This window comes from Mastigoproctus giganteus, chromosome 8 (assembly GCF_048544385.1).
Source record: "Mastigoproctus giganteus isolate SK-2022 chromosome 8, ASM4854438v1, whole genome shotgun sequence".
Taxonomy (NCBI): Eukaryota; Metazoa; Arthropoda; class Arachnida; order Uropygi; family Thelyphonidae; genus Mastigoproctus; species Mastigoproctus giganteus.
In genome coordinates, this window is record NC_143582.1 from 87,086,060 (window position 1) to 87,111,050 (window position 24,991).

Below are 24,991 nucleotides of genomic sequence, written 5' to 3' on the forward strand. Positions count from 1 at the left end.
TGATAGTGAATTCTGTCATCCCTTGGCCATCCAATTGAGCTTGGGACCTACTGGAAAAGGACATTCACTGCTATAGCTATCCACTTGAAAATATGTTGGATTACTGGACTCAGTGTGCACTGCTTGGGTGGCACTACCACATGACATTGTGCAACCTTGGGGGAGTCCGTACCAAGATGTATGGGAAAAAAGTGGCCTCACAAGGTATTAGTTAGGTGTTGCTAATGCAAAGCCAACTCTGTGTGTGTTTGTATGTAAACAAAATCAGTTACATGTGCACCATTAACACAAGTTACAGTTACACAAATTCAATGTGATTCCAAACACACAGGTTTTTTGGAAAGAATAGAAATCTGCCATTTATCATAAATGATTATCATTAGCATTAATAGAGGCATATAATGCAAGAAAGCAAGCTTATATAGCATCACCATTCACTCCAAATGCTTATCTAGTTCTACCTTGAAATTAAGTTTTCGACCTCCACTTTGACATATGCAAGTTTGTTCCAACTATCAACCACCCGCTGGCTAAAGGCAAGTTTCTGCACATATATTCTACAATTGTCTTTCTCAATTTGAATTTTTGTCCCCTCGTTTGAGCAAGAGGAAGAATCCCATCAGCATTGAGCTTGCTCAAACCATTCAAGGCCTTATACACCTCAATTAGATCACCTTGCAGGTGCCTAGTCTCTGGAAGCTGCAATTTGCAGAACTTAAGTCTTTCTTGGCAACAGCAATCCTTTGTTCCACTCACCAATCTTGTTGCCTTTCTCTGTACTCTTTCCAGCAGCTGTACATCCTTCCTAAAATGAGGCCTCAAGATCTGTATGCAGTACTCAAGGTGACCATTGCCTTATGCAAGGGGACAATCACCTCCTTATCCCTTCTAGCAAAATTTTGTATATCATTGACAAGACACCATGAGCTATTCTTGTAGCTTGTCTGCACTTCTCAAATAAACTTCATATCTAACTGCACAATTACCTCTAAGTCCTTTTCATTCTCTACTAACCTGAGTGTAGTACCACACAGTTGGTATGTTACTCTGGGATTACTGTTACCCATATGCAATACTTTAAATTTGTCAATGTTCAATGTTAAACTTCAGTTGCCACCTCTCAGCCCATCTGCCGAAATTTTCTAGATCTTGTTGCAATAGCCGAGTGGTCAGGAGCGAGAGTGCAGTAGCGCACGCTCTTTGAGTAGACCGGGGTTCAAGCCCATGACTGCTGAATACGGTCAATCTACCAACCCGTACTGGACCAGCGTGGCAGATTATGGTCCATTTCCCTCAGCATGAATTGTTGAGGAGGCTTCCATCCTGCAGTGGGTTGATAATGGCTGCACTTTACCTTTTTTTTTTTACTATCATTACTGTCATTAACAACCCTGCCAACCTTCTTATTGTCTGCAAACTTAGACATTAATCCTGATATACCTTCATCAGTATCATTAATAAATACAGAAAAAAACACCAGGACCAACACTGAACCCTGGGAAACTCCACTAATAACATTAGTCCACGAAAGGCAGTGTCCATTAATTACCACTCTGACTTCTTCCACTCAGCTATTCAAGTTGTAGCAACTTGCCCTTAATGCTATACTGCTACAATTTGTACAGTAGTTTTCCATGTTTCAAACAGTTTCAAAAGCTTTCCTAAAATCCAAGTATATGATATGAAAATTATTTTTTGCATCCAGTTCCATTGTGACCACATCATAGTATCCATTCAAATTTATGAGATAAGATTTCCTCTTAACAAATTCATTCTGTGTCTGAACTATAACTGCAATCTTGTCTAGATGATCCTGTAGTGCTTCTTTAACCAGTGACTCCATTATTTTCTCTGGAACAGAAGTAAAACTAACAGGTCTGTAATTACTTGAGTCACTCGTTGATCCCCCATTGTGAACTGGGGATACATTTTCACATCTCCATTCTGTGGGGACCTCCCCTGAGTCCAAGGAAGTTTCATAATTATGTTTATGGGTTTGCTTACTTCCTTTGCTGCCTCCTTTAATATAACAGGATAGATCCCATCCACCCCAGGTTCCTTTTTTATGTTAAATTTCAACAATTTCTTCTCCACTTTGTTCTCGGTTATTACAAAATAATTTAGCTTCCTGCTAGTGTTCGATAAGCTTCTGGCCTCCACTTCCCTCCAGATTTCCTCATATGAATATAGATGCAAAATACTCATTGTTTGTCTGCTACTTCAGCAGGTTCATCAAGAACCGTCGACATCAAGTGACTTGTACCAATCTGAATCATCCCCTTCCTTCTAGAGTTTACATAAGTAAAGAAGTCTTTGCTGTTTTTCTTTGCATCCTTTGCCAAAGATTTCTCATAATCTGCCTTCACTTGCCTAACCTCCTTTGTGACTTGATTACAGACTAGCTAAGGCGCCTCCGTAGCCAGGTGGGAAGGAGCAGCAGTGCGTAGCACACGTTTCTTGATTAGACCGGGGTTTGAGCCCGTCACCACCAAATACGGAAGATGCGGAAAGGTCAGGGAATGACCACCGCATTTCCCGCAGCAATATGGCCTTAGTTGCTAATGCTCCTAAAAACCAAACAAAAAAAAAAAAAACAAAAAACAGACTAGCTTATATCTGTCGTAGTCTTCTGTGTAACCTGATAATTTATATGCATCCCATGCATTTTTCTTCTCTGCCACAAGTTTTATTAGTCCATCTGCCATCCATTTAGGTTTAAACCTTGAACAGTATTTGGGACAAAAAGTCTAGTAGATTCTATCATTAATTCCTTGAACACTTCCCATTTAGAAATTGTTGTTGGTAACATCATCAGTTGGTGCTACTGTATAGAGTATTTAAAAACTGTCTGAGACCACTGTAGTCACATTTATGAAAGTAAAAACCCTTCCCTTTATCCCTGATGGTAGTTACATCGTTAAGTAAATTCCACATCAGCACACTGTGGTCACTGCCACCTAGTGGTTCCTTTATCTGCAGATTCTTAATGTACGAAGCACCACTAGTGATAATCAGATCAAGAATATTACTCCCTATAGTTGCCTCTCAAACATGTTGCTGTAGAAGAAAGTCATCTAATACATCCACAAAATGATGATGCTATAGGCAATACATTAGGAAATTTTTGTTATAGCTCCATTCCATTTTGTTAAAAGAATGCAACCAGTAGTTGGTATTGGCAGTCTTTTCAAATTAGACTATTCTGAAGTTGCAGGACCCAGTTCAGACTTCAGATTTCACTGTGGACTTATTTAGAGTAATCTACACTGAAATGCACATAAAGCCCTATATCATTGGTTGGGTGGGAAAAAGTAACAACTTCAAAATACATTGCATTTCGAATAATCTGATAAATTAGTGAGGATAAAGTGTATTAGGAAACCTTTTAATATTTTGTGAATGTTTATGAAATCATCGAATGACAGTCATAGCTGCCAACTATCTGGATTTGTGACAGGTTAATTTATATCTACCATAGGCTTCTGTATTACCTGATAATTTATATGCATCCATACATTTTTCTTCTCTACCACATGTGGAATTTAATTAAAGACAACTACTGTGAAGGGTAAAAGCAAAACGCTTTTGCTTTCATAAGGGTGACGACAGTTGTCTCAGAGTTTTTAAATTCTGTGCAGTGAGGCCAACTGATGATGTTGCCAAGAGCAAATGAGAAGCATTCAGGAAGTAATCAAAGAAGCTACTAGGCTTTTCATACCAATGAAGAAATACTGTTCAAGGCTTAGACCTAGATGGATGTCAGATGAACTATTCAGACATGTGGTAGAGAAGAAAAATGTATGGATGCATATAAATTATCAGGTAATACAGAAGCCTATGGTAGATATAAATTAGTCTGTAATCAAGTCACAAAGTAGGTTAGGCAAGCTAAGGCAGATTATGAGAATTCTCTGATGAAGAATATCAAGAAAAGCAGCAGACTTCTATGCTTATATTAACAGTAAAAGGAAAGGATCTTATCACATTGGGCTGTTTGATGACTGTGTTCAGGTTGCTGACAAATTGAATAGATATTTTGCATCTATATTTATACATGAGAAATACTTTACGGGAGGAGATGTCAGAAGTTTATCAAAATCCAATGGGTAGCTAAATGACTTTGTAATAACTGAAAGGAAAGTGGAAGAGAAATTGATGAAGCTGAACAAAAAATCAACTGGGGTGGATTGGGATCTATCCAATCATATTAAGAATATTAAAGGAGGTGAGTAAACCCTTAAACACCTTTGATCGCCTTGCAGGTGCCTAGTCTCCAGATGCTGCAGTTTGCAGAACTGAAACTTTTCTTGGTAAAAGTACCCTGTTGTTCCTTTCACTAATCTCATTGCCCTTCTCTCATCTTTCTTGAAATTAACCTCCAGACCTTTAGCATTAGCATTCATTGAGGAATATTATGCAAAGAAGCAAACTTATATAGCATCAGCCAAAAAAAAAAAAAAGCCCATTTCCATTTCACCCATCCGGTTGCTCCAAATGTTTGGTCTAGTTCAGCCTTAAATTTATTTAAGCTATCAACTTCCACAACAACAGATGGAAGTCTGTTCCAGCAATCAACTAGGCTAGCTAAAGGGAAATACATCTATTCTGCAACTGTCTTTCCTCAATTTGAATCTATGTCCCCTCAGGTTCTTAATCTGAGCAAGAGGAAATATCCAATCAGCATTGAGCCTGCTCAAAACCGTTGAAGGCCTTATACACTTTATCTCGCCTAGTCTCCAGATGCTGCAACTTGTAGAACTTAAGCCTCTCTTGGTAAGAGCACCCCTTTGTTTCTCTCACCAATCTTGTTGTTAATTCTCTGTACTCATTCTAGCAACTCTACATCCTTCCTAAAATGAAGACTCCAGACCTGTATGCAGTACTCTAGGTGTGGCCTGATCATTGCCTTATACAAGGGGATAATCACCTTTTTGTCTTGCTAGCAAAATTCCTATATATCATTGACAGAACTCCGTTACCTGCTCTGGCAGCCATCTGCATTGCTCAGAGAACTTCATATCTGACTGCGCAGTTGCCCCTATGTCTTTTTCATTCTCCACTTCCCTGAGTGTAGTACCACAGAGTTGGTATGTTTCTCTTAGGTTACTGCTACCCCTGTGCAGCACTTTGCATTTGTCAATGGTAAACCTTAGTTGCCACTTTCCAGCCCATCTTCCTAACTTTTCGTGATCCTGTTGTAGTAGCATACTGTCATTAACAACCTTGCCAACCTTTTTTCATCTGCAGACTTGGACATTAAGCCTGATGTCTAAGTTTGCGGATATCACTGATATCGGCAAACCTTCATCGATATCATTGATAAATATACAAAAAAACAATGGATCAAACACCGAACCCTGAAGGAGTCCACTAATAACATTAGTCCACGTAGAGCAGTGTCCGTTTATTACCACTCTCTGCCATCTCCCATTCAACCATCCCTTTATCCATTGTAGCAACTTGTCTTTAATGTCATACTGCTCCAATTTGTGAAGCAATCTTCCCTGTGCAACAGTATCAAAAGCTTTCCTGAAATCCAATTATATGATATCAAAATTATTTTTTGCATCCAGTTTCTTTGTGCGACTACATCATAGTATCCAATTAAATTGGTCGGACAAGATTTCCCCCTAACAAACCTATGCTGTGTCTGAACTATTACCGCAGTCTTGTCTAGCTGATCCTGCATCACTTCTTTAACCAGTGACTCTGTTATTTTGTCCGGAAATGAGAACTTACAGAAGTTAAACTTACAGGTCTATAATTATTTCTGTCACCCTTTGAATCCCTTATGTGCATTGGGGACATTTGCACATCTCCAGTCCATGGGGGTCCTCCCCCCATTATCTAAGGATGCCCTAATAATTATGGCTAAGGGCTTCCTAACTTCCCTCGCTGCTTCCTTCAATGAAACTGGATAGATTCCATTTACCCCAGGTGCCTTTTTTTATATTTAACTTCAACAATTTCTCTTCCACTTTGCTCTTTGTTATTACAAAATCATTTAGCTACCTGTTAGACTTTAGTAAACTTCTGTCCTCTCCTTCCTTACAGAATTCCTCATGTGTGAATGTAGATGCAAAATACTCATTCAGTTTGTCAGCTATCTGAGCAGAATCATCAACAATGAAACCACCAACATCAAGTGGACCAATTTGATTCGTCCCCTTTCTTCTAGAGTTTACATAAGTAAAGAAGTCTTTGTTGTTTTTTTCTTTGTATCCTTTGCCAAGGATTTCTCGTAATCAGCCTTTGCTTGTGTAACCTCCTTTGTGACTTGATTACAGACTAGCTTATATCTGCCATAGGCCCTGGTTTTGGCACATAGTTGCTAATGCGGCAATAAAACCGAAGAACCAACCAACCAACCAGCTTATATCTGCCATAGACTTTTGTGTCACCTGATTATTTATATGCATCACATGCATTTTTCTTCTCTCTGTCACAAGCCTCATTAGTTTATCTGACATCCATTTAAGTCTAAAAGAGACTGTATGAAGTACTCAAGATGTGGCCTGACCATTGCCTTGTACAATGGAACAATCATCTCCTTATACCTGCAAGCAAAATTCCTTTATATCATTGACAAAACCTCATGTGTTGTGCTGGCAGCCTGTCTTCTCTGCTCAGAGAACTTCATATCTGACTGCACAATTACTCCCAGATCTTTCCATTTCCCATTGCTCTGAGTGAAGTAACACACAGTTGGTATGTTAATCTGGAATTACTGCTTCCCATGTTTAGTACTTGTCATTTGGGAAAATAGTATCCTCAAAAGCAGAGATAGTTTAAGGTTCCTCTGGTATACAGGGTCATTCAAGTAACTCTGCCATCAGAAATCCATCAGGGACAAACCAGGTGAATCAGGTAGTCATTTACAAGGAAAATTATGTGAAATTATTCTTTCATTAAAGTGTACTGAACCTAATAGTATATTAAAAAAATACATTGATGATTACAAATGTACCACCAAAATATGCTGTATAACTTATGTTTTTATGAGAGCAGGTTGAAACACTGCCAAAATAATTTTATGTATATATAATGGTTAGGCTATAAAACATTTGTTATTAATTAATCATTCTGTCTGAAAAGTTTAAATTTTTTATTAATATATTAATAACAATTTTTTCCCCTCCACAAAAAACTTAGATGGTGAACTCTATAGTTGGGGACAAAATTCATTTGGACAACTTGGCTTAGGTTATAAAGGAGACTTTCAGAGAAGTCCATGCTTAGTGAAAAGTCTCAGTGATGTTCCAATTGCACAGATAGCTGCTGGAGGAAACCATAGTTTTACACTTACTGTGTCAGGAGCTTTATTTTGTTGGGGAAAAAATGCGTAAGGGCACTAAATTCTTCAGTAACTATTGGATGGCTTACTTTTTAATAATAAAATATGATTAATGATTTGCTAAAAATATATTTAGCAAATTGATTTGCTATATCTATACATTTAGCACTTAGACTGATGCATAAAATTGCACTCTTTCACAAATTTAGTTTACTGAACAATTCATTCATTAAATTTAAGGCTGACCATGATTCCTGACTCACTGTGAGATACTGTCACAAGTGAGAATTGTGTGGGAAATGAGACTGCCTGTAAGGAAAAATTAACATTTTCAATGATAGTTGAAGACAAAATGCCTTCAGGATCCTCCATGTGATAATAGGTTCTTGGTGTGTGGGACTCAAAAACATAGCTTGCCCTAAATTTAGTGATTGATTTGCACTAGGAGGAAGCATCACTCATCTCTTTCATAGTTCAATAAACTAAATTTCTAAATTGTGTAGAGAAAGTGTAGTTTTAAACTTTTAATCTATTTTTTTTGCGAGAATTTAACATTGTCCTTTTCACAAAGAATTAATAAATGATAGATGATAGTATGAATAATTAAATTGTTTTAAAAAAACAAAAAATTTATTTGCCTTAAATGAGCAGTTTCAGTTTAAGCATTTGCTATTTACTCTCCGTACATAATTGAATTATGCATTTCGTTATTTTCTAACCATTATATTTTCCTTTTGATGGTCAGCTGTTCCACTTTTTTTAATTTTTTTTATTAGATTTTTAGTTGTAGCCTTTATCTTCTTTATCTCTTTTATCTTTTGATGCTTGCTTTTCACTGTTGAACTACCTTCCTCTCGATCTGCTTCTAAGCCTGTTACATTCATTTTTACTTCACACCCATTGAGAAGAACCACTCTTCTTCCATCCTTTTGACATGTTCATACCACTTTAAGTTTATTTACATTCATTGGATATCTGTTACCCCAAGATTTTTCTTGTTTCCTCATTTTTAGTATATCTTGCTATTACTTTTATCTTATAGCTCAATTTATTTTTTTTAAATTCCCATTTCTGAAGATTCTGTTTTTTAAATCAATTTCTTTATTTCCTACTCAGATCTCAGCTCCGTAGGTTAAAATAGGGTTAAAAACTCTGTTATGAACATCTGATTTTCTCTGTGGTTAATTTCACTTTTGCATATACAAAATGAATTTTATTGGCTTCCTACACTTCCTGCTCTATATATTCTGTTGTTTATTTCCATTTATAACTTTCCATCTTTATTAGACTTCCAGTTTCAAAATTACTAACCTGTTGCAAATTTTGGTTATTTAGTCAATTTTCTAAATTTTCCTTATTGCTTCCAACTTTCATAATCTTTATTTTGTGTAACTAAATAATTTTCACTAAAAATTCATTGAAAGTTCTCATCTTTTATCTAGTTTATTGAGAGATTCTTGAACATTTTGCACACTGCTCTTTAATAATACAATATCTTCTGTATATAATAATGGTCCTATTTTTATATTTCGAACACTAAACTCTGTTGGTAACTGTCTTTTATTGAATGACCCATGATAAAATAGGGAGTTTTGATGAGATGCAGCCATGCCTCACTCCAAGTTTGAACTTTAAACAATTTTCCAATGCATCCCTCAATCTTACTGCAGATTTGCCACTTTTTATTTCTCCTAAATGATCATGGATACCAGATAAAACTTGAAAGTATAGATTTCCAAACTCCTTTATCATGGGCTTTTTCAAGATAATGAATCCAAAATACAATTAAAAAACTCATATTAGGTCTATCTAAGAGCTATCTTATCTACCCATGTGTGTTATGTCCATACATTGTGTGTGTGTTCTTTGGTGTGTTTGCCTGTTTTTCCAGATGAAAAACCCATATTTCCAGGAGGGGGAACCTTGCTACCCATTCCTCTGAGATTGATGAACTCAACTGTGGAGTGAAAAATGCCCATAAAAGTTCCTTGTGTCACTGACAGGATTTGAACCTTAGCCTTTTCCACTTGGTGTGAGGAGGATGGTGATTATAACCACTGTGGAGCATTGTAACTGGCAGTAACTGATCACCTATGTATGGATGCAGACACACAGTGGCTACTGTGGGATAAAGAGAATGATGAGAACAATCTATCTAGAAGAAGATACTCCGTGATTGGGATTGCAGATGTTTCGCTTGCCTGCGTCATTACAAACAGTCACCACAACTGTCTGGCTGCTGTGTATATGGCAAAAAATGTGAATCCAGTTATTGTGGTGTCTGGGCTGGTTGTAGTGATCATTGGCAATGTGGTCAGATGAATTACAGTTCACATTGTTTAGCACTGGTGGATACATGAGATTGCAATAAATCCTGAAATCATCCTGTCCTATATGCAGGCCAGTAAGTAATATTCTTATGTATAGCATGGGGGCTTCTTATTATTCTGTGGGCTCTTGTAGCCTTGGTCGGGGGGGGGGGGCTAAGTTTACCCAGTAAGGCTAAAGTTATACCCAGACAGACAGACTGTTCCCTAACAACAGTCTTATAGCTCATTTCATGCATATCATTGCAGGAATGATATGCAGCACTCTATTGATGTGTAACATCTGCTTTGGACTGGACATTCTTGAATTCCACTGAGAATTTATGGAAGTATTTTAAACAAAACATAAGCCTCAGCATAAGGTCATTCTTGAACAAGAATAGAATAATATCACTAGGAGCGCCTAGCATATACCTACTTGAGTGCATGTTGTCCAGCATTCATGTTCTCTAATATTTTGGCTTACAAAGTGCACTCACACACACACATATATATACAGTAAACCCCCGCTATTCATGGGGGTTACGTTCCTGAGAAATGCCGCGAATACTGAGTTATGGCTCCCATAGTAATAAAGGGGTTCCGTTCCAAAGTATGAAATATATAAGAAAAACTAGTCTAAAATTTTGTCTATGTATGTATTATATGTACCTTCATAATATGACTATGTACATAGACAGTACATAGTGAAATGCAAGCATATGGCATCGAAATGAAAATAAGAAATAATTTAATATTAAATGTAATATTTATTAGAAATTTCAAACAAATCTTTCAAACCAGCGCCTTTGCTAGCAAAAAAAAACTTATCCCACCAGTGCTATCACCAGTTTCACTAAAGTGTTGATAAAGGAGTTTTGCTTTTTCACGAATGATGAGTGAACTTAACGGAATTTTATTTTGAGTTCGGTCTTCTATCCACAGATTTAAAGCCTTTTCCATTTTCTCTAATTTAACATCACGAGTTACAGAGCAAATTTTTGAAACAATTAGCATGTTTTCACGGACACTACGGCAGATTTTTTCTTCCGATTTCTTGATTGATCGTACTGTTGACTCATTGATTTTATAATGTTTTGCCACCGAGAAGACACTTTCACCATTAGAAATTTTATCTAATAACTCAATTTTATTCTCTCATGTCATCACCTTCTTTGATCTTTTCACATTTCCCTTGTTTTTTGTAGCCATATTTTTGTACGGGTTAGAAAGAACTTGTCCACAATAAAGTCACTTTCTTCCATTAATACACTCGAAAAAGTCTGTTTTACACTGCAAAACGGTAGATTTATCACTTTTGTAAGCGTATAAATTTATAAATTGATAAATTAATTCAATTTATAAGCATATAAATTAAAAGCAAACGATGAAACTTTCCATGACAAGCGCATAACACATACTGAACAGGATTAGCGAGAAACATCCACGCTCGCGGTTTTGCCACCCCTCTCCCCCCCCCACCCACTAAACGTTGTTTTGACCGGGAAAGATAATTTTAGCCACGACCATCTTTTTTATGGCGGAAAATGTTCACGGTGCTTTAAAATTCTCATTTTTTTAGGTTTCATTTTATATTAAATCAGCGAATATGCGAAACCGCGAATACAGATACCACGAATAGCGGGGGTTTACTGTATATAGAAAGATCCTGGAAACTTGTTAAATTCACACACTGAAATTATTTTATTATTATTATTATTAGCCATATGGTGCAAGGAAGCCTGAGGCTTATTCTGAACCAGCCAAAAAATATTCCCAGTTACCCTGAGAGAGAGAGAGAGAGAGAGAGAGAGAGAGAAGGAAGAAAGAATGATGATATCCAGCGCTCAGGACCGTGGGTATGCCAACACCATACTGCATAACATTCATTACAGAAAGTGATACGGAAAAGTAGTACTGGAAACTTGTCCACAAAACATTTGAAATTTGGAAATTATGAATGCTGGTCAGTTAAGCTCTTAGGGATATTTGGAAAGAATAATTTTGCAAGAATATTTGCTGATGCTATCGAGGCAGTGTTAGGGGGGTCGGAAAACTGCTAGCATGGGGGGAGACAAAGACAAATAGATTAACAGTAGCCACTGGCAGAGAAGAAAGTGATTCTTGCACTCCTTCTGTTGGAATGAGCAGCAGCCTGGAAAATAAGATCCCGGATATTTCAGAGACTGCTGGGAATCATGGGGGTACAAGTGAACACATGGGTTGTGTTAGGGTGGCTAAGAGGAAGAGCAGGTGCATGTATACTTGCATGTACACCAATGCTAGGAGTTTAGTAAATAAATTTGATGAATTTGAGGTATTGCTCAAAACATCAAAAGCAGATATTGTTGGGATATCAGATACTTGGTGTCACACAGATATAAGGAATGCAGAACTGGAATTTGGGGAGTACAACGTCTACAGAAAGGATAGACTGGATAGGAAGGGAGGAGGGGTTATGCTATTAGTTAAGAAATACATAAAATCCAAGGAAGTGAAGCCAGTGAACATCACTGGACAGTGCAGAGTCGAGTCAGTTTGGTGTGATATGAGCATTGGGAGATCAAAATTGAGAGTAGGAGTGTGCTATAGGCCTAATGACTCTGATGAGTATAATAAGAAACTGTACAGGGAAATAGAGTGGGCCAGTAAATCAGAGAGTCTTATAATGGGAGATTTTAATTTCCCAGATATTGACTGGAATTTGGGGGCTGGTCACTCACACACTAGCAAGGCTTTCGTGGATTTATTGGATGACTGTTTTCTACATCAGCATGTTCGGGAGGCAACTAGAGGGAGGAATACTCTTGATTTGATTATCAGCAGTGATTCTTCATGCATTAAGAATCTGCAGATAAATGAACCACTAGGTGGCAGTGATCACAGTGTGCTGAAGTGGGATTTACTCAAAGAGGTAACTACCATTAGGGGTAAAGGGAAGGGTTATTGCTTTCGTAAAGGCGACTACGATGGACTGAGACAGTATTTAAATTCTATACAGTGGGACAAACTGATGTTACCAACAGCAAATTCAAAATGGGAAGCATTCAAAGAACTTATCTTGGAAGCTACTAGGCTTTACATACCAACTAAGAAATATTGTTCAAGGTTTAGGCCTAAATGGATGTCAGATGAACTGATGAGGCATATGGCAGAGAAGAAACATGCATGGGATACATACAAATTAACACATGACACAGAAGCCTATGATAGATACAAGTTGATCTGTAACCAAATTACAAAGGAGGTTAGACAGGCGAAGGGAGATTACAAGAAATCTTTGGCAAGGGATGCAAAGAAAAACAGCAAAGAGTTCTTTACTTCTGTAAACTCTAGAAGGAAGGGGATGAATCAGATTGGTCCACTTGATATCGATGGGTCAAATGTTGATGATCCTGCTCAGGTAGCTGACAAACTAAATGAATATTTTACATCGACATTCACACATGAGGAGTTATTTAGCGAGGGGAAAGCCAGAGGTGTATTCACCTCTGGCTTTCCCTCCCATGTACCTTCCCATTTCTGGTACCCTCCCATTTCTGGACATAATGGTATATAGTGAAGGCCCCAGACTTAGAACTAAGGTTTATAGGAAACCAATGTGTAGGGGCCAGTACACACATTATAGGATGGCACAGACTGTCCAACATAAAAATAGTATGGCCAGAGCACTTTTGGGTAGGGTGAGAACACATTGCAGTACCCCTGAGGAGGGGGAGAAGGAAATTAGGCAAATCACGACGGATCTTATGAGGTGCGTTACCCCCAGAGGGTCATTGATGAATACAACAGAGAGGAAGAGTCCAATCGGGTAGTTCCACCTGTACTGCTTACCACAGTGTATGTTCCCTACTATCCGGGCCTGTCAGATTGCATTGCGAGGATGCTTCTCGACTTTCAGACACGCTGTGTGCAGCTTCCCGGCCGGAGGTTGCACACAGTAGTGTCACAGGTCAAAGACCCCATTACTAGGGATTCTAGTAGTGGGGTCATATATGAGATCACATGCCCGGATTGTGGGGAATGTTACGTGGGGGAGACAGGACGGCGTCTCAAGGACTGTCTGGGGGAACATTCACGAGCGATATGGACAGCAGAGCTCAATAAATCCGCCATTGCCGAGCACTGTTGGGAAAAACAACACCAAATCTCCCCCGACAATGCTGTCATCCTTGACCGGGCGCATAGATTCTGGGACCGCAAGTGGCTGGAAAGTCTGTGTATTGGATCCTCTGGTAACAATAGTGTGTACAGAGACAGGGGAGTTAGGCTTCACCCCCTTTTTGAGGCGGTGGTTTTGACCAGAGATAAATGTTTTAATTTTCCACGTGTCCAGACCACTTCCGGTTCTGGTACAAGTGAAAGGAATGCTGAGTATGCGCCTGGTGATCCACGTGTGCCGTGAACCTGGTATTTAAGGATGTGTCGTTTAAGTCTCACTATTACTGAGGAACGAGGCAGACACCTCCAAAAGCTCTAATAGTGTTTTTTATCGTCTTTTTATCGCTTTTATATATATTTTTTAATGCATTTTAACTTATTTTCTTATTTTATTTTTGTTATAGTTTAGTTTTTTTGTAAATAATTAAAAGTTTTTTGTAAATATTATTTTACAGTCTTTTCTATCATTTTATTTTATTTTATTTCATTATTCAATCAGTCATAAATGGTTGGTGTGTGTGTGTGTGTTTAAAATTGGTAGTAAGCTAGAGAATCTTGTAATAACTGAGAGTAAAGTGGAGGAGAAATTGTTGAAGATAAACACAAGAAAGGCACCCAGGGTGGATGGGATCTATCCAGTTATATTAAAGGAGGCAGCAGAGGAAGTAGGCAAACCCTTAGCCATAATTATGAGAGCTTCCTTGGACTCAGGGGAAGTACACACAGACTGGAGATGTGCAAATGTGACCCCAATTCACAAAGGAGGATCAAAGGCTGACACAAGCAATTATAGACCTGTGAGTTTAACTTCTGTTCCAGGAAAATTAATGGAGGCGCTAGTTAAAGAAGCACTGCAGGATCATTTAGACAAGACTTCAGTTATAGCTCGGACACAGCATGGTTTTGTTAAGGGGAAGTCTTGCCTGACCAATTTGATTGGATACTATGATGCAGTCACAAAGGAACTGGATGGAATAACTTTGATATTATATACCTGGATCTTAGAAAGGATTTTGATACTGTTGCACATGGAAGACTGCTGCACAAGTTGGAGCAGTGTGACATCGGAGGCAAATTGCTACTGTGGATAAAGGAGACAGAGAGTGGTAATCAATGGACACTGCTCGTCGTGGACTAATGTTTTTTAGTGGAGTCCCTCGGGGCTCAGTGTTGGGTCCATTATTGTTTTCTGTATTCATAAATGATATTGATGATGGTATATCAAGCTTAATGTCGAAGTTTGCAGACGATACAAAGGTAGGCAGGGTTGTCAAGGACACTACTGACACTATGCTGCTGCAACAGGATCTGGAAAGGTTGAGCAGATGGGCTGAGAGGTGGCAAATGAAGTTTAACATTTTCAAATGTAAAGTACTACACATGGGAAACAGCAACCCCAGAGCAACGTATCAACTCTATGGTACTACACTGACAGTGGTAGAGAATGAAAGGGACCTGGGGGTGGTTGTGCAGGCAGATATGAAGTTCTCTGAGCAGTGCAGACGGGCTGCAAGAGTAGCTCATGGTGTATTGTCAATGATATACAGGAATTTTTCCAGCAGGGATAAGGAGGTGATTATTCCCTTGTATAAGGCAATGGTCAGGCCACACCTAGAGTACTGTATACAGGTCTGGAGGCCTCATTTCAAGAAGGATGTAGAGCTGCTGGAACGAGTACAGAGAAGGGCAACAAGATTAGTGAATGGAACAAAGGGGTGCTCTTACGAAGAAAGGATTAAGTTTTGCAAATTACAGTGTCTGGAGGCTAGGCACCAGCGAGGTGATCTGATAAAGGTGTATAAAGTATTGAATGGTTTGAGCATGCTCAATGCTGATTGGATTCTTCCTCTTGCTCAGAATAATCACCTGAGAGGGCATAAATTCAAATTGAGGAAAGACAGATGTAGGATAGACGTGCAGAAATTTGCCTTTAGCCAGCGAGTGGTTGGTTGGTGGAACAGACTTCCATCCCTTGTCGTGGAAGTTGATAGCCTAAATAAGTTTAAGGCTCAGCTGGACAGGTATTTTGAACGAACAGAGGGGTGAAGTGGAAGTGGTTTTTTTTTTTTTTTTTGGCTGATGCTGCATAAGCTTGCTTTCTCGCATCAAATGCCTCTACTAATGCTAATAATAATATCTAAGAACACCTGTGTATGCCTAGTTGAATGCACATCATGCCGAATTGCTGTTGTCATCACTACTAAAGGTGGACCAATGGTCTGTTAAGTATTTTCTCTAATTGTTTGGTAGGGAAGAGTGTAGAAAGACCCAGAGAACTGCAAAATTAATTATGGTTTATTCCTCAGACAGGCCAACCGGGCTAGTGGGTGGGTAAAGTGCCTGCCTGGCAACCCAAAGGTCGCAGGTTTGATTCCCACCTCGGGGCTTGGATCAAAGTACTGCAAAAACCTTGGGAGGTGCATTATGGCCACAGAAGCCTATGCGCCAACAACTACCAAAAAAAAAAAAATTCCCTCAGACAGCACTCTGAAAGATGTGCCTATGTTAAGAAGGCAGGAAAAGTTTCTGCTTTTGATGGCCAAATCATCTATGTGTGACGCTCTCCCCCCATGTGATCTCTCTGCATTGTCTCAGTTTTCTGTCTCCTTTATTATGTGTTCTTTTCTTTTATTATGTGGTTTTTTTTTTTTTTTTTTTTTTTGGTCTGTATTTATGTATCTTAATTTTCTTTAAATTTCTTATGAAAAAAGAATTCAGGTCATAAGGGAACGGGATGCAAAGAATAATTTTGATATCATATATTTGGATCTTTTAGAAAGACTTTTGATACTGTTACACATGGAAAAGACTGCTGCAAAAATTGAAGAAGTGTGGCATTGGAGACAAATTGCCGGTATGGATAAAGGAATAGTTGAGTGGGAGACACTGCTCTTTGTGGACTAATGTTATTAGTGGTGTTCCCTAGGGTTCACTGTTGGGTCCATTGTTGTTTTCTGTATTTATTAATGATATTGATAATGGTATATCAGTCCTAATGTCTAAGTTTGCAGATGATACAAAGGTCAGCAGGGTTGTTAATGACACTAATGACAGTAGTGCAACAGGATCGAGAAAAGTTGGGCAGATGGGCTGAGAGGTGGCAACTGAAGTTTAACATTGACAAATGTAAAGTACTGCATATGGGAGGTAGTAACTCCAGAGTAATGTATCAACTGTGGTACTACACTGACGGTGGCAGAGAACGAAAAGGAGCTGGGGATAATAGTGCAGTCAGATATGAAGTTTTCTGAGTAGTGCAGACGGGCTGCAAGAGTAGCTCAGGGTGTCTTGTCAGTGATATACAGGAATTTTTCTAACAGGGATAAGGAAGTGATTATCCCCTTGTATAAGGCAATGGTCAGGCCACATCTTGAGTACTGTATACAGGTCTGGAGGCCTTATTTTAAGAAGGATGTAGAGCTGCTGGAACAAGTACAGAGAAGAGCAACACGATTAGTGAATAGAACAAAGGGTTGCTCTTACAAAGAAAGGCTTAAGTTTTTCAAATTAGTGTCTGGAGACTAGGCACCTGCGAGATGATCTGATTGAAGTGTGTAAAGCCTTGAATGGTTTGAGCATGCTCAGTGTGCTGATGGGATTGTTCCTCTTGCTCAGAATAATTGTCTGAGAGGGTAATTTAAATTGAGGAAAGACAGTTGTAGGATAGATGTGCAGAAGTTTGCCTTTAACCAGCGGGTGGTTGATTGCTGGTACAAACTTCCACCTGTCATTGTAGAAGTTGATAGCTTAAATAGATTCAAGGCAGAAGTAGAGAAACATTTGAAGCAAGTGGATGGGTGAAATGAGAAGGGATTTTTTTTTTTCCTTTTGGCTGATGCTGTATAAGCTTTCTTTCTTGCATCATATGCCTTTACTAATACTAATTTAGGAAAATAAACTAGAAAAGTTTGAGAAGTAATAACCACTGTAATAGCACATTTGACAATCCTTAAAATATTAGAACTATAAAGATTCATTCTACAAAGGTATATACTAATCATACAAGTAGTGATCTACCATTATATAGCAGTACCAGAAACCAAAATTTGCAAATAGAAACATCGTGCATCATACTGTGAAACAACTCACAGTGGGTTGACTTGTTAACATTAGATTTGATTTGGTAGTTGTTGGCGCATCGGCTTCTGTGGCCATATTGCACCTCCCAAGGTTTTTGCAGTACTTTGATCAAAGCGTGAGGCGGGAATCGAACCCGTGACCTTTGGGTTGCCGGGCAGGTACTTTACCCACTCGGCTAGCCCAGTCGGCTGTTAACATTAGAATAAATAGTATTACCCTATAAAGAGAAGTATATTTCTGTTCAGGACAAGATCAGCCACTAGCAATGGGCACCCACGGCAAACCATGCAGTCAATCCCCTCCTCCAAACTTCAAGGACACCTCTATAACAGCTGAGTCATCGTAATGCATTGCTGTCTGCCACTTGTTTGAAGAGGTCTGGGTTTCATTTCCATTACTTCAGTGATTTCTAAAGCCCTCTTCAGTCCAAGCTTTGGTTAACTATTCTCTGGCAGAGGAAGCGGAATTCCCCCTAATCAGTTATTCTGTTTTTTAATCCAATATAACTTGGAAGTCAGCCTTCAACCACATTTTTACAGACAAAAACATACAATAGAGATATGGATAACAAGTTCTGGTGTTGTATGACAAGTTCTTAGTATTATTACGAGTCTGGGTGCGAGGTTAGCCTGTGCGGACGTAGCTCCTTGAAGCTCTTCGAACAGAGAAGTTTTTCCTGATTTATTTTCTGATTTATTAGTTTAAATTGTCATATTAACTTATTTTCTAGAGTAGCTTTATATTCCTAGTTACGATACTTAGTTTAAAGTTTAACTTAGACTGAGATTTTGTAGATATTACTTAGTATCGGTAACGGTATCAAATCCACGTGTCACAAACCAAATTTTTTTTTAACAAAATTTAGTCGATTTATTAACCAACTGTTATATCAAATTATCTTCTATAAGTAGATTATAGACCTAGTCAGGATCCTTAGTTTATTCTAAATTGAGATAGCGAGATTTGGAAGCTAATCAATACTTACGAGTCCGTAGAAATACCGTTCGTGAATTCCCGCCATTTTTACACGATAGCATAAGCTTAGTGTCGTATAGTGCATAATATAATATTGTCAATTAATCAGTAAATCTATTAATCTTGATAAACTTTATTGTCAATTAAATTGTACTTTTAACTCTATATATATATATATATATATATAAATAACGACTTAATCGTAACAAATAATTAATACATAACTATAGTGGTGCACGTGATACGGAAGTTGTATAAAGGGAACTCGTAGAAAACACTAGATACCGAAAAAAATATATATATAACATAACTGTTTTGGGATATAACTTAAGGATTTAATTTTTGTTTTGAATTTTATTGAATTAAATCGGAATCATGACTCTGACCAGAGCAGCAAAGCAAAAGGCTCAAGCTAATGGGAGTGCTGTGGTTCAGGGGAGAACTGAGGGGGGCAGTTGCCCTCTGAATCACAGTCTATTAAAATGCACTGTTTGCTTGATGTTTGCGGAGCAGTCGGGTACGGGACATAATACTGCCAAGGGGGATGTCTTTGTGTGTGCACGATGTAAGGAGTGCAAGGAAATCAGGCGACAACTCAGCGTTGTTATGGGCCTTTATGAGAGCTTGAAGGACAGGGTGGATGCCCTCGAAGGTAATAAATTGAGGGGCCCATCAAGCTCTCAGCTGCCCACATCAACGCCAGAGCTTGCACTTGGTCATCAGGCAACACAGAAGCAGCCCCCTAGGCAGAATGCGCTGGTCCCACAGGAACTAGTAGTTGTTGGTGACTCTATTGTCAGGGAAACGGGGAACATACTTTGTAAAAAGGATAGGTGGAATAGGACCAGGGTATGTCTGCCAGGGGCAAAGGTTGATGACGTTGTAGAGCGGATATCATCTTTTAAGGGCACAAAAGGTGATATAGTTGTATACGTTGGCACTAATGATATTAAGAGTAGGAGACCGGCGGAATTACTTAGCAAGTACAGGTCACTGTTGAAAAAAAGCCGTGAATTAGGGTTGAACTTGAAAGTGTCTGCAATTCTGCCCAGACACGATAGGAGGGAGTATATGATGAGAGCCTTGTCGATCAATTCGGCCCTGGAGGGATTGTGCAAGGCTCAAGGGGTAGAATTTTTTTCAGCCTGGACTGTACTTGTTAACAGGAGAGATTGCTTCTACAGGGATGGGATACACTTAAATAGAAAGGATGCAAGAATTTTTGCTGATGCTGTCGAGGCAGTGTTAGGTGGGTCGGAAAACTGCTAGTTGGGGGGGATACAAGGACTAATAGATTAACAGTAGCCAGTGGCAAAGGTGGAAGTGATTCTTGCACTGCTTCTATTGAAATGAGCAGAAGTGTGAAAAACAAGATGCAGGATATTTCAGAGACTGCTGGTAGTCATTGCGGTACAAGTAAACACATGGGTTGTGTTAGAGTAGCTAAGAATAGAAACAGGTGCATGTATACCTGCGTGTACACCAATGCTAGGAGTTTGGTAAATAAATTTGATGAATTTGAGGTATTGCTCAAAACATCAAAGGCAGATATTGTTGGGATATCAGAGACGTGGTGTCACACAGATATAAGGAATGCAGAACTGGAATTTGGGGAATACAATGTGTATAGAAAGGATAGACAGGACAGGAGAGGAGGAGGGGTTATGCTATTAATTAAGAAACACATAAAGTCCAAGGAAGTGAAGCCAGTCGACATCGATGGACAGGGCAGTGTCGAGTCAGTTTGGTGTGACATAAGCATAGGGAAATCAAAATTGAGAGTAGGAGTGTGCTATAGGCCTAATAACTCTGATGAGTATAATAAGATATTGTACAGGGAAATAGAGTGGGCCAGTAAATCAGAGAGTCTTATAATGGGGGACTTTAATTTCCCAGATATTGACTGGAATTTGTGGGTTGGTCACTCGCACACTAGCAAGGCTTTTGTGGATTTATTGGATGATTGTTTTCTACATCAGCATGTTCGTGAGGGAACAAGAGGGAGCAATACTCTTGATCTGATTATCAGTAGTGATTCTTCATGCATTAAGAACCTGCAGATGAATGAACCACTAGGTGGCAGTGATCACAGTGTGTTGAAGTGGGATTTATTCAAGGAGGTAACTACCATCAGAGGTAAAGGGAAGGGTTTTTGTTTTCGTAAAGGCGACTATGATGGTCTGAGACAGTATTTAAATTCTATACAGTGGGACCAACTGATGATGTTACCAACAGCAAACTCAAAATGGGAAGCATTCAAGGAACTAATCTTGGAGGCTACCAGGCTTTACATACCAACTAAGAAATATTGTTCAAGGTTTAGGCCTAAATGGTTGTCAGATGAACTAATGAGACATGTGGCAGAGAAGAAAAATGCATGGGATACATACAAATTAATGGGTGACATGGAAGCTTTTGATAGATATAAGTTGGTCTGTAACCAAGTCACAAAGGAGATTAGGCAGGCAAAGGCAGACTATGAAAAATCCTATGAAAAGAAAAACAGAAAAGAGTTCTTTACATACTTGAACTCGAAAAGGAAAGGGATGAATCAGATTGGTCCACTGGATATTGATGGTTCAACAGTTGAGGATCCTGCTCAGGTGGCTAACAATCTAAACGAGTATTTTGCATCTACATTCACGCATGAGGAGTTATTCAGGAAGGAGAATGATGTAGGTAAAGTAAACATTGGCAGTGAGCTGGATGATTTTGTAATAACTGAGAGGAAAGTGGAGGAGAGATTGTTGAGGATAAACATAAAAAAGGCACCTGGGGTGGATGGGATCTATCCAGTTATATTAAAGGAGGCAGCAAAGGAAGTATGCAAACCCCTAGCCATAATTATGAGAGCTTCTTTGGACTCAGGGGAGGTACCCATAGACTGGAGATGTGCAAATGTAACCCCAATTCACAAAGGAGGATCAAAGGCTGACACAAGTAATTATAGACCTGTTAGTTTAACTTCTGTTCCAGGTAAATTAATGGAGGCACTGGTTAAAGAAGCACTGCAGGATCATCTAGACAAGAATTCAGTTATAGCTCAGACGCAGCATGGTTTTGTTAAGGGCAGGTCTTGCCTGACCAATTTGATTGGATACTATGATGTAGTCACAAAAGAACTGGATGCAGGGAATAACTTTGATATTATATATTTGGATCTTAGAAAGGCTTTTGATACTGTTGCACATGGAAGACTGCTGCACAAATTGGAGCAGCGTGGCATTGGAGGCAAATTGCTGCTATGGATAAGGGGATGGTTGAGTGGCAGAAGACAGAGAGTGGTAATCAATGGACACTGCTCAACGTGGACTAATGTTATTAGTGGAGTTCCTCAAGGTTCAGTGTTGGGTCCGTTGTTGTTTTCGGTGTTTATGAATGATATTGATGATGGGATATCAAGTTTAATGTCCAAGTTTGCAGATGATACAAAGGTTGGCAGGGTCGTTAAGGACAATACTGACGCTATGCTGCTGCAACAGGATCTGGAAAGGTTGAACAGATGGGCTGAGAGGTGGCAAATGAGGTTTAACATCGACAAATGTAAAGTGCTGCATATGGGAAACAGTAACCCCAGAGCAACGTATCAACTCTGCGGTACTACACTGACAGTGGTGGAGAATGAAAAGGACCTGGGGGTAATTGTGCAGGCAGATATGAAGTTCTCTGAGCAGTGCAGACGAGCTGCAAGAGTAGCTCATGGTGTCTTGTCAATGATATACAGGAATTTTTCTAGCAGGGATAAGGAGGTGATTATTCCCTTGTATAAGGCAATGGTAAGGCCACATCTTGAGTACTGTATACAGGTCTGGAGGCCTCATTTCAAGAAGGATGTAGAGCTGCTGGAACGGGTACAGAGAAGGGCAACAAGATTAGTAAATGGAACAAAGGGTTTCTCTTACGAAGAAAGGCTTAAGTTTTGCAAATTACAGAGTTTGGAGACTAGGCACCGGCGAGGTGATCTGATAGAGGTGTATAAGGCTTTGAATGGTTTGAGCATGCTCAATGCCAATGGGATTCTTCATCTTTCTCAGAATAATCACCTCAGAGGGCATAAATTCAAATTGAGGAAGGACGGATGTCGGATAGATGTGCGGAAATTTGCCTTTGGCCAGCGGGTGGTTGGTTGGTGGAACTGACTTCCATCATTTGTTGTTGAAGTTGATAGCCTAAACAAATTTAAAGGTCAACTGGACAGGTATTTCGAACGAACGGAGGGGTGAAATGGGAGTGGGGGTTTTTTTTTTTTTTTTTTTTGGCTGATGCTGAATAAGCTTGCTTTCTTGCATCATATGCCTCTGCTAATGCTAATGCTAATAATACTAAGAACTTTTAATAATACTAACATAGATTATATGCTTTTATGTGTGTTATCTTGAAGCATATAATCTATATTAGTTAGCCAATCTAGAAATTATTTCTTGGAACTATGGGCAGGCTCAGTGGCAGGGATGCACGAGTGAGGTACTTGCCACAGGTGGCATCTAAAAAATTAATGAACGCCGTTAATAAAATATGTTTTACATATAACATTCAATATCAAATTTCTGCTTTCTCTCTACCTGTTTTACAACTCAAAATTTTGAAAATGTATCTAAATTTAGGAATCATTAATAAACTATTTTGTTAAGTGCTTTCTTTTAATGGTTCTGCAAAGTGCACGATGTTTCTATTTGCTTTTCTGTGGTGGCATGGGTAAATTTGCGAGGGCTTTTTTAAGTCATTAGTAATTTATTCCAGGTTAACCCCACAGATCGAATTGCTAAATACGCTACTGCATATATATGCGTGTTAAGATGTACAAATTAAGCGCCATTACAAGGTTTTGCCTCGGGCAAAATATGATCCTCGGGGAATGATCCATAGCATTAGTGATGCTAGCATCATTCCTGACCATGGATTCTTTACTACTTTGTGTCTACCAGGTTGCAACCCAATTCTGGCAGGCCATTCTCTTCTCCTGTGTGATGACCATGCCCTGCTGACCCAGAGGCAAAGAAAGCAAGGGAACTTACTGAAACCTCTGTGCAACCCCAGTAGAAACTCTGGTATCTTAACATCTCAATGGAAATATTGTTTATACTGCTCACACTTGATCTTCTTTAACATATGCGTCACATTTCTGTAGTCTGTGTTAATGTAAACAGAGCATGCAATAGTAATTGATGGTTTGTATATTCCCATTGTGAAGCAGCACAGTTTTCAAACTTTTAATTGGTTTGTTTTTAGTATTATTATTAATTGTTATTGGTATTAGTCACAATCCACTCTTCTAGATTGCGACTAATACCAATTTCTTTATAAAGACCATTTAAATCAAAATAATGGTGCAGAGATTCTGTAACTTTTTAAACAACATGTTGAAGTGAAATGTTTTTTGTGTGCGCGTGTGCGTGCGTGCGTGCGTGCGTGCGTGTGTGTGGAAGCCTTGCAGGTAGGATCCAGTGGATTCCACTTGTTTAAATGAGGTGCCATGTCAGGAGCTCTGCATTGAATTTCCTTAGATCTAGGTTCCTCACTGAGTCCTGATTTTTACTGATTAGGAAAACGAAAACATACTTTATTTGAACAGACTTTTGTCTGGTATGAATGGTATGATATGAATTGGCAGGTTTTCATTGTGTGGCACTATAGTAATAGAGGATGGTATATTTGGATATGCTACAGCTTTTCGATCCATAGAATTTTTAAACTTATATATATATATATATATCCACTGAATAGAAATAGTTGTCATGATTGTTTGTAGGTCCTCTCCATATCCAAAGAATTGTAAAAGGCGTATACTTCTGACTATTGTGAATCATCCTTCGAATGTTGACCTAGGCATTAGTAGAGGCATACGATGCAAGAAAGCAAGCTTATGTAGCATCAACCAAAAAAAACAAAACAAAACCACCTATTTCATCTCTCCATTTGTTCCAAATGCCTGTCCAGCTCAGCCATAAATTTATTTAGGCTATATTAGCTTCCACAACAAAAGATGGAAGCCTGTTCCACCAATCAACTACTCGCTGGCTAAAGGTAAATTTCCGCACATCTATTCTGCAGCTTTCTTTCCTCATTTTGAAACTGTGCCCCCTCAGGTTCTTAGTCTGAGCAAGATGAAGAATCCCATCATCTGCAAACCTTTGTATCATCTGCAAACTTGGACATTAAACCTGATATATACCTT

General features: G+C 38.9%; 1 protein-coding gene across 1 annotated transcript in view; it reads left to right on the forward strand.

The window, feature by feature from the left end:
• Nucleotides 1-24,991, forward strand: part of Herc4 (HECT and RLD domain containing E3 ubiquitin ligase 4) — a 768,218-nt gene that overhangs the window by 126,876 nt on the left and 616,351 nt on the right. Inside the window, exon 5 of the mRNA XM_090378812.1 lies at nt 7,153-7,342. Coding sequence (XP_090234938.1) covers nt 7,153-7,342 — 190 coding nt within the window. The remainder of the gene's footprint in view (nt 1-7,152; nt 7,343-24,991) is intronic.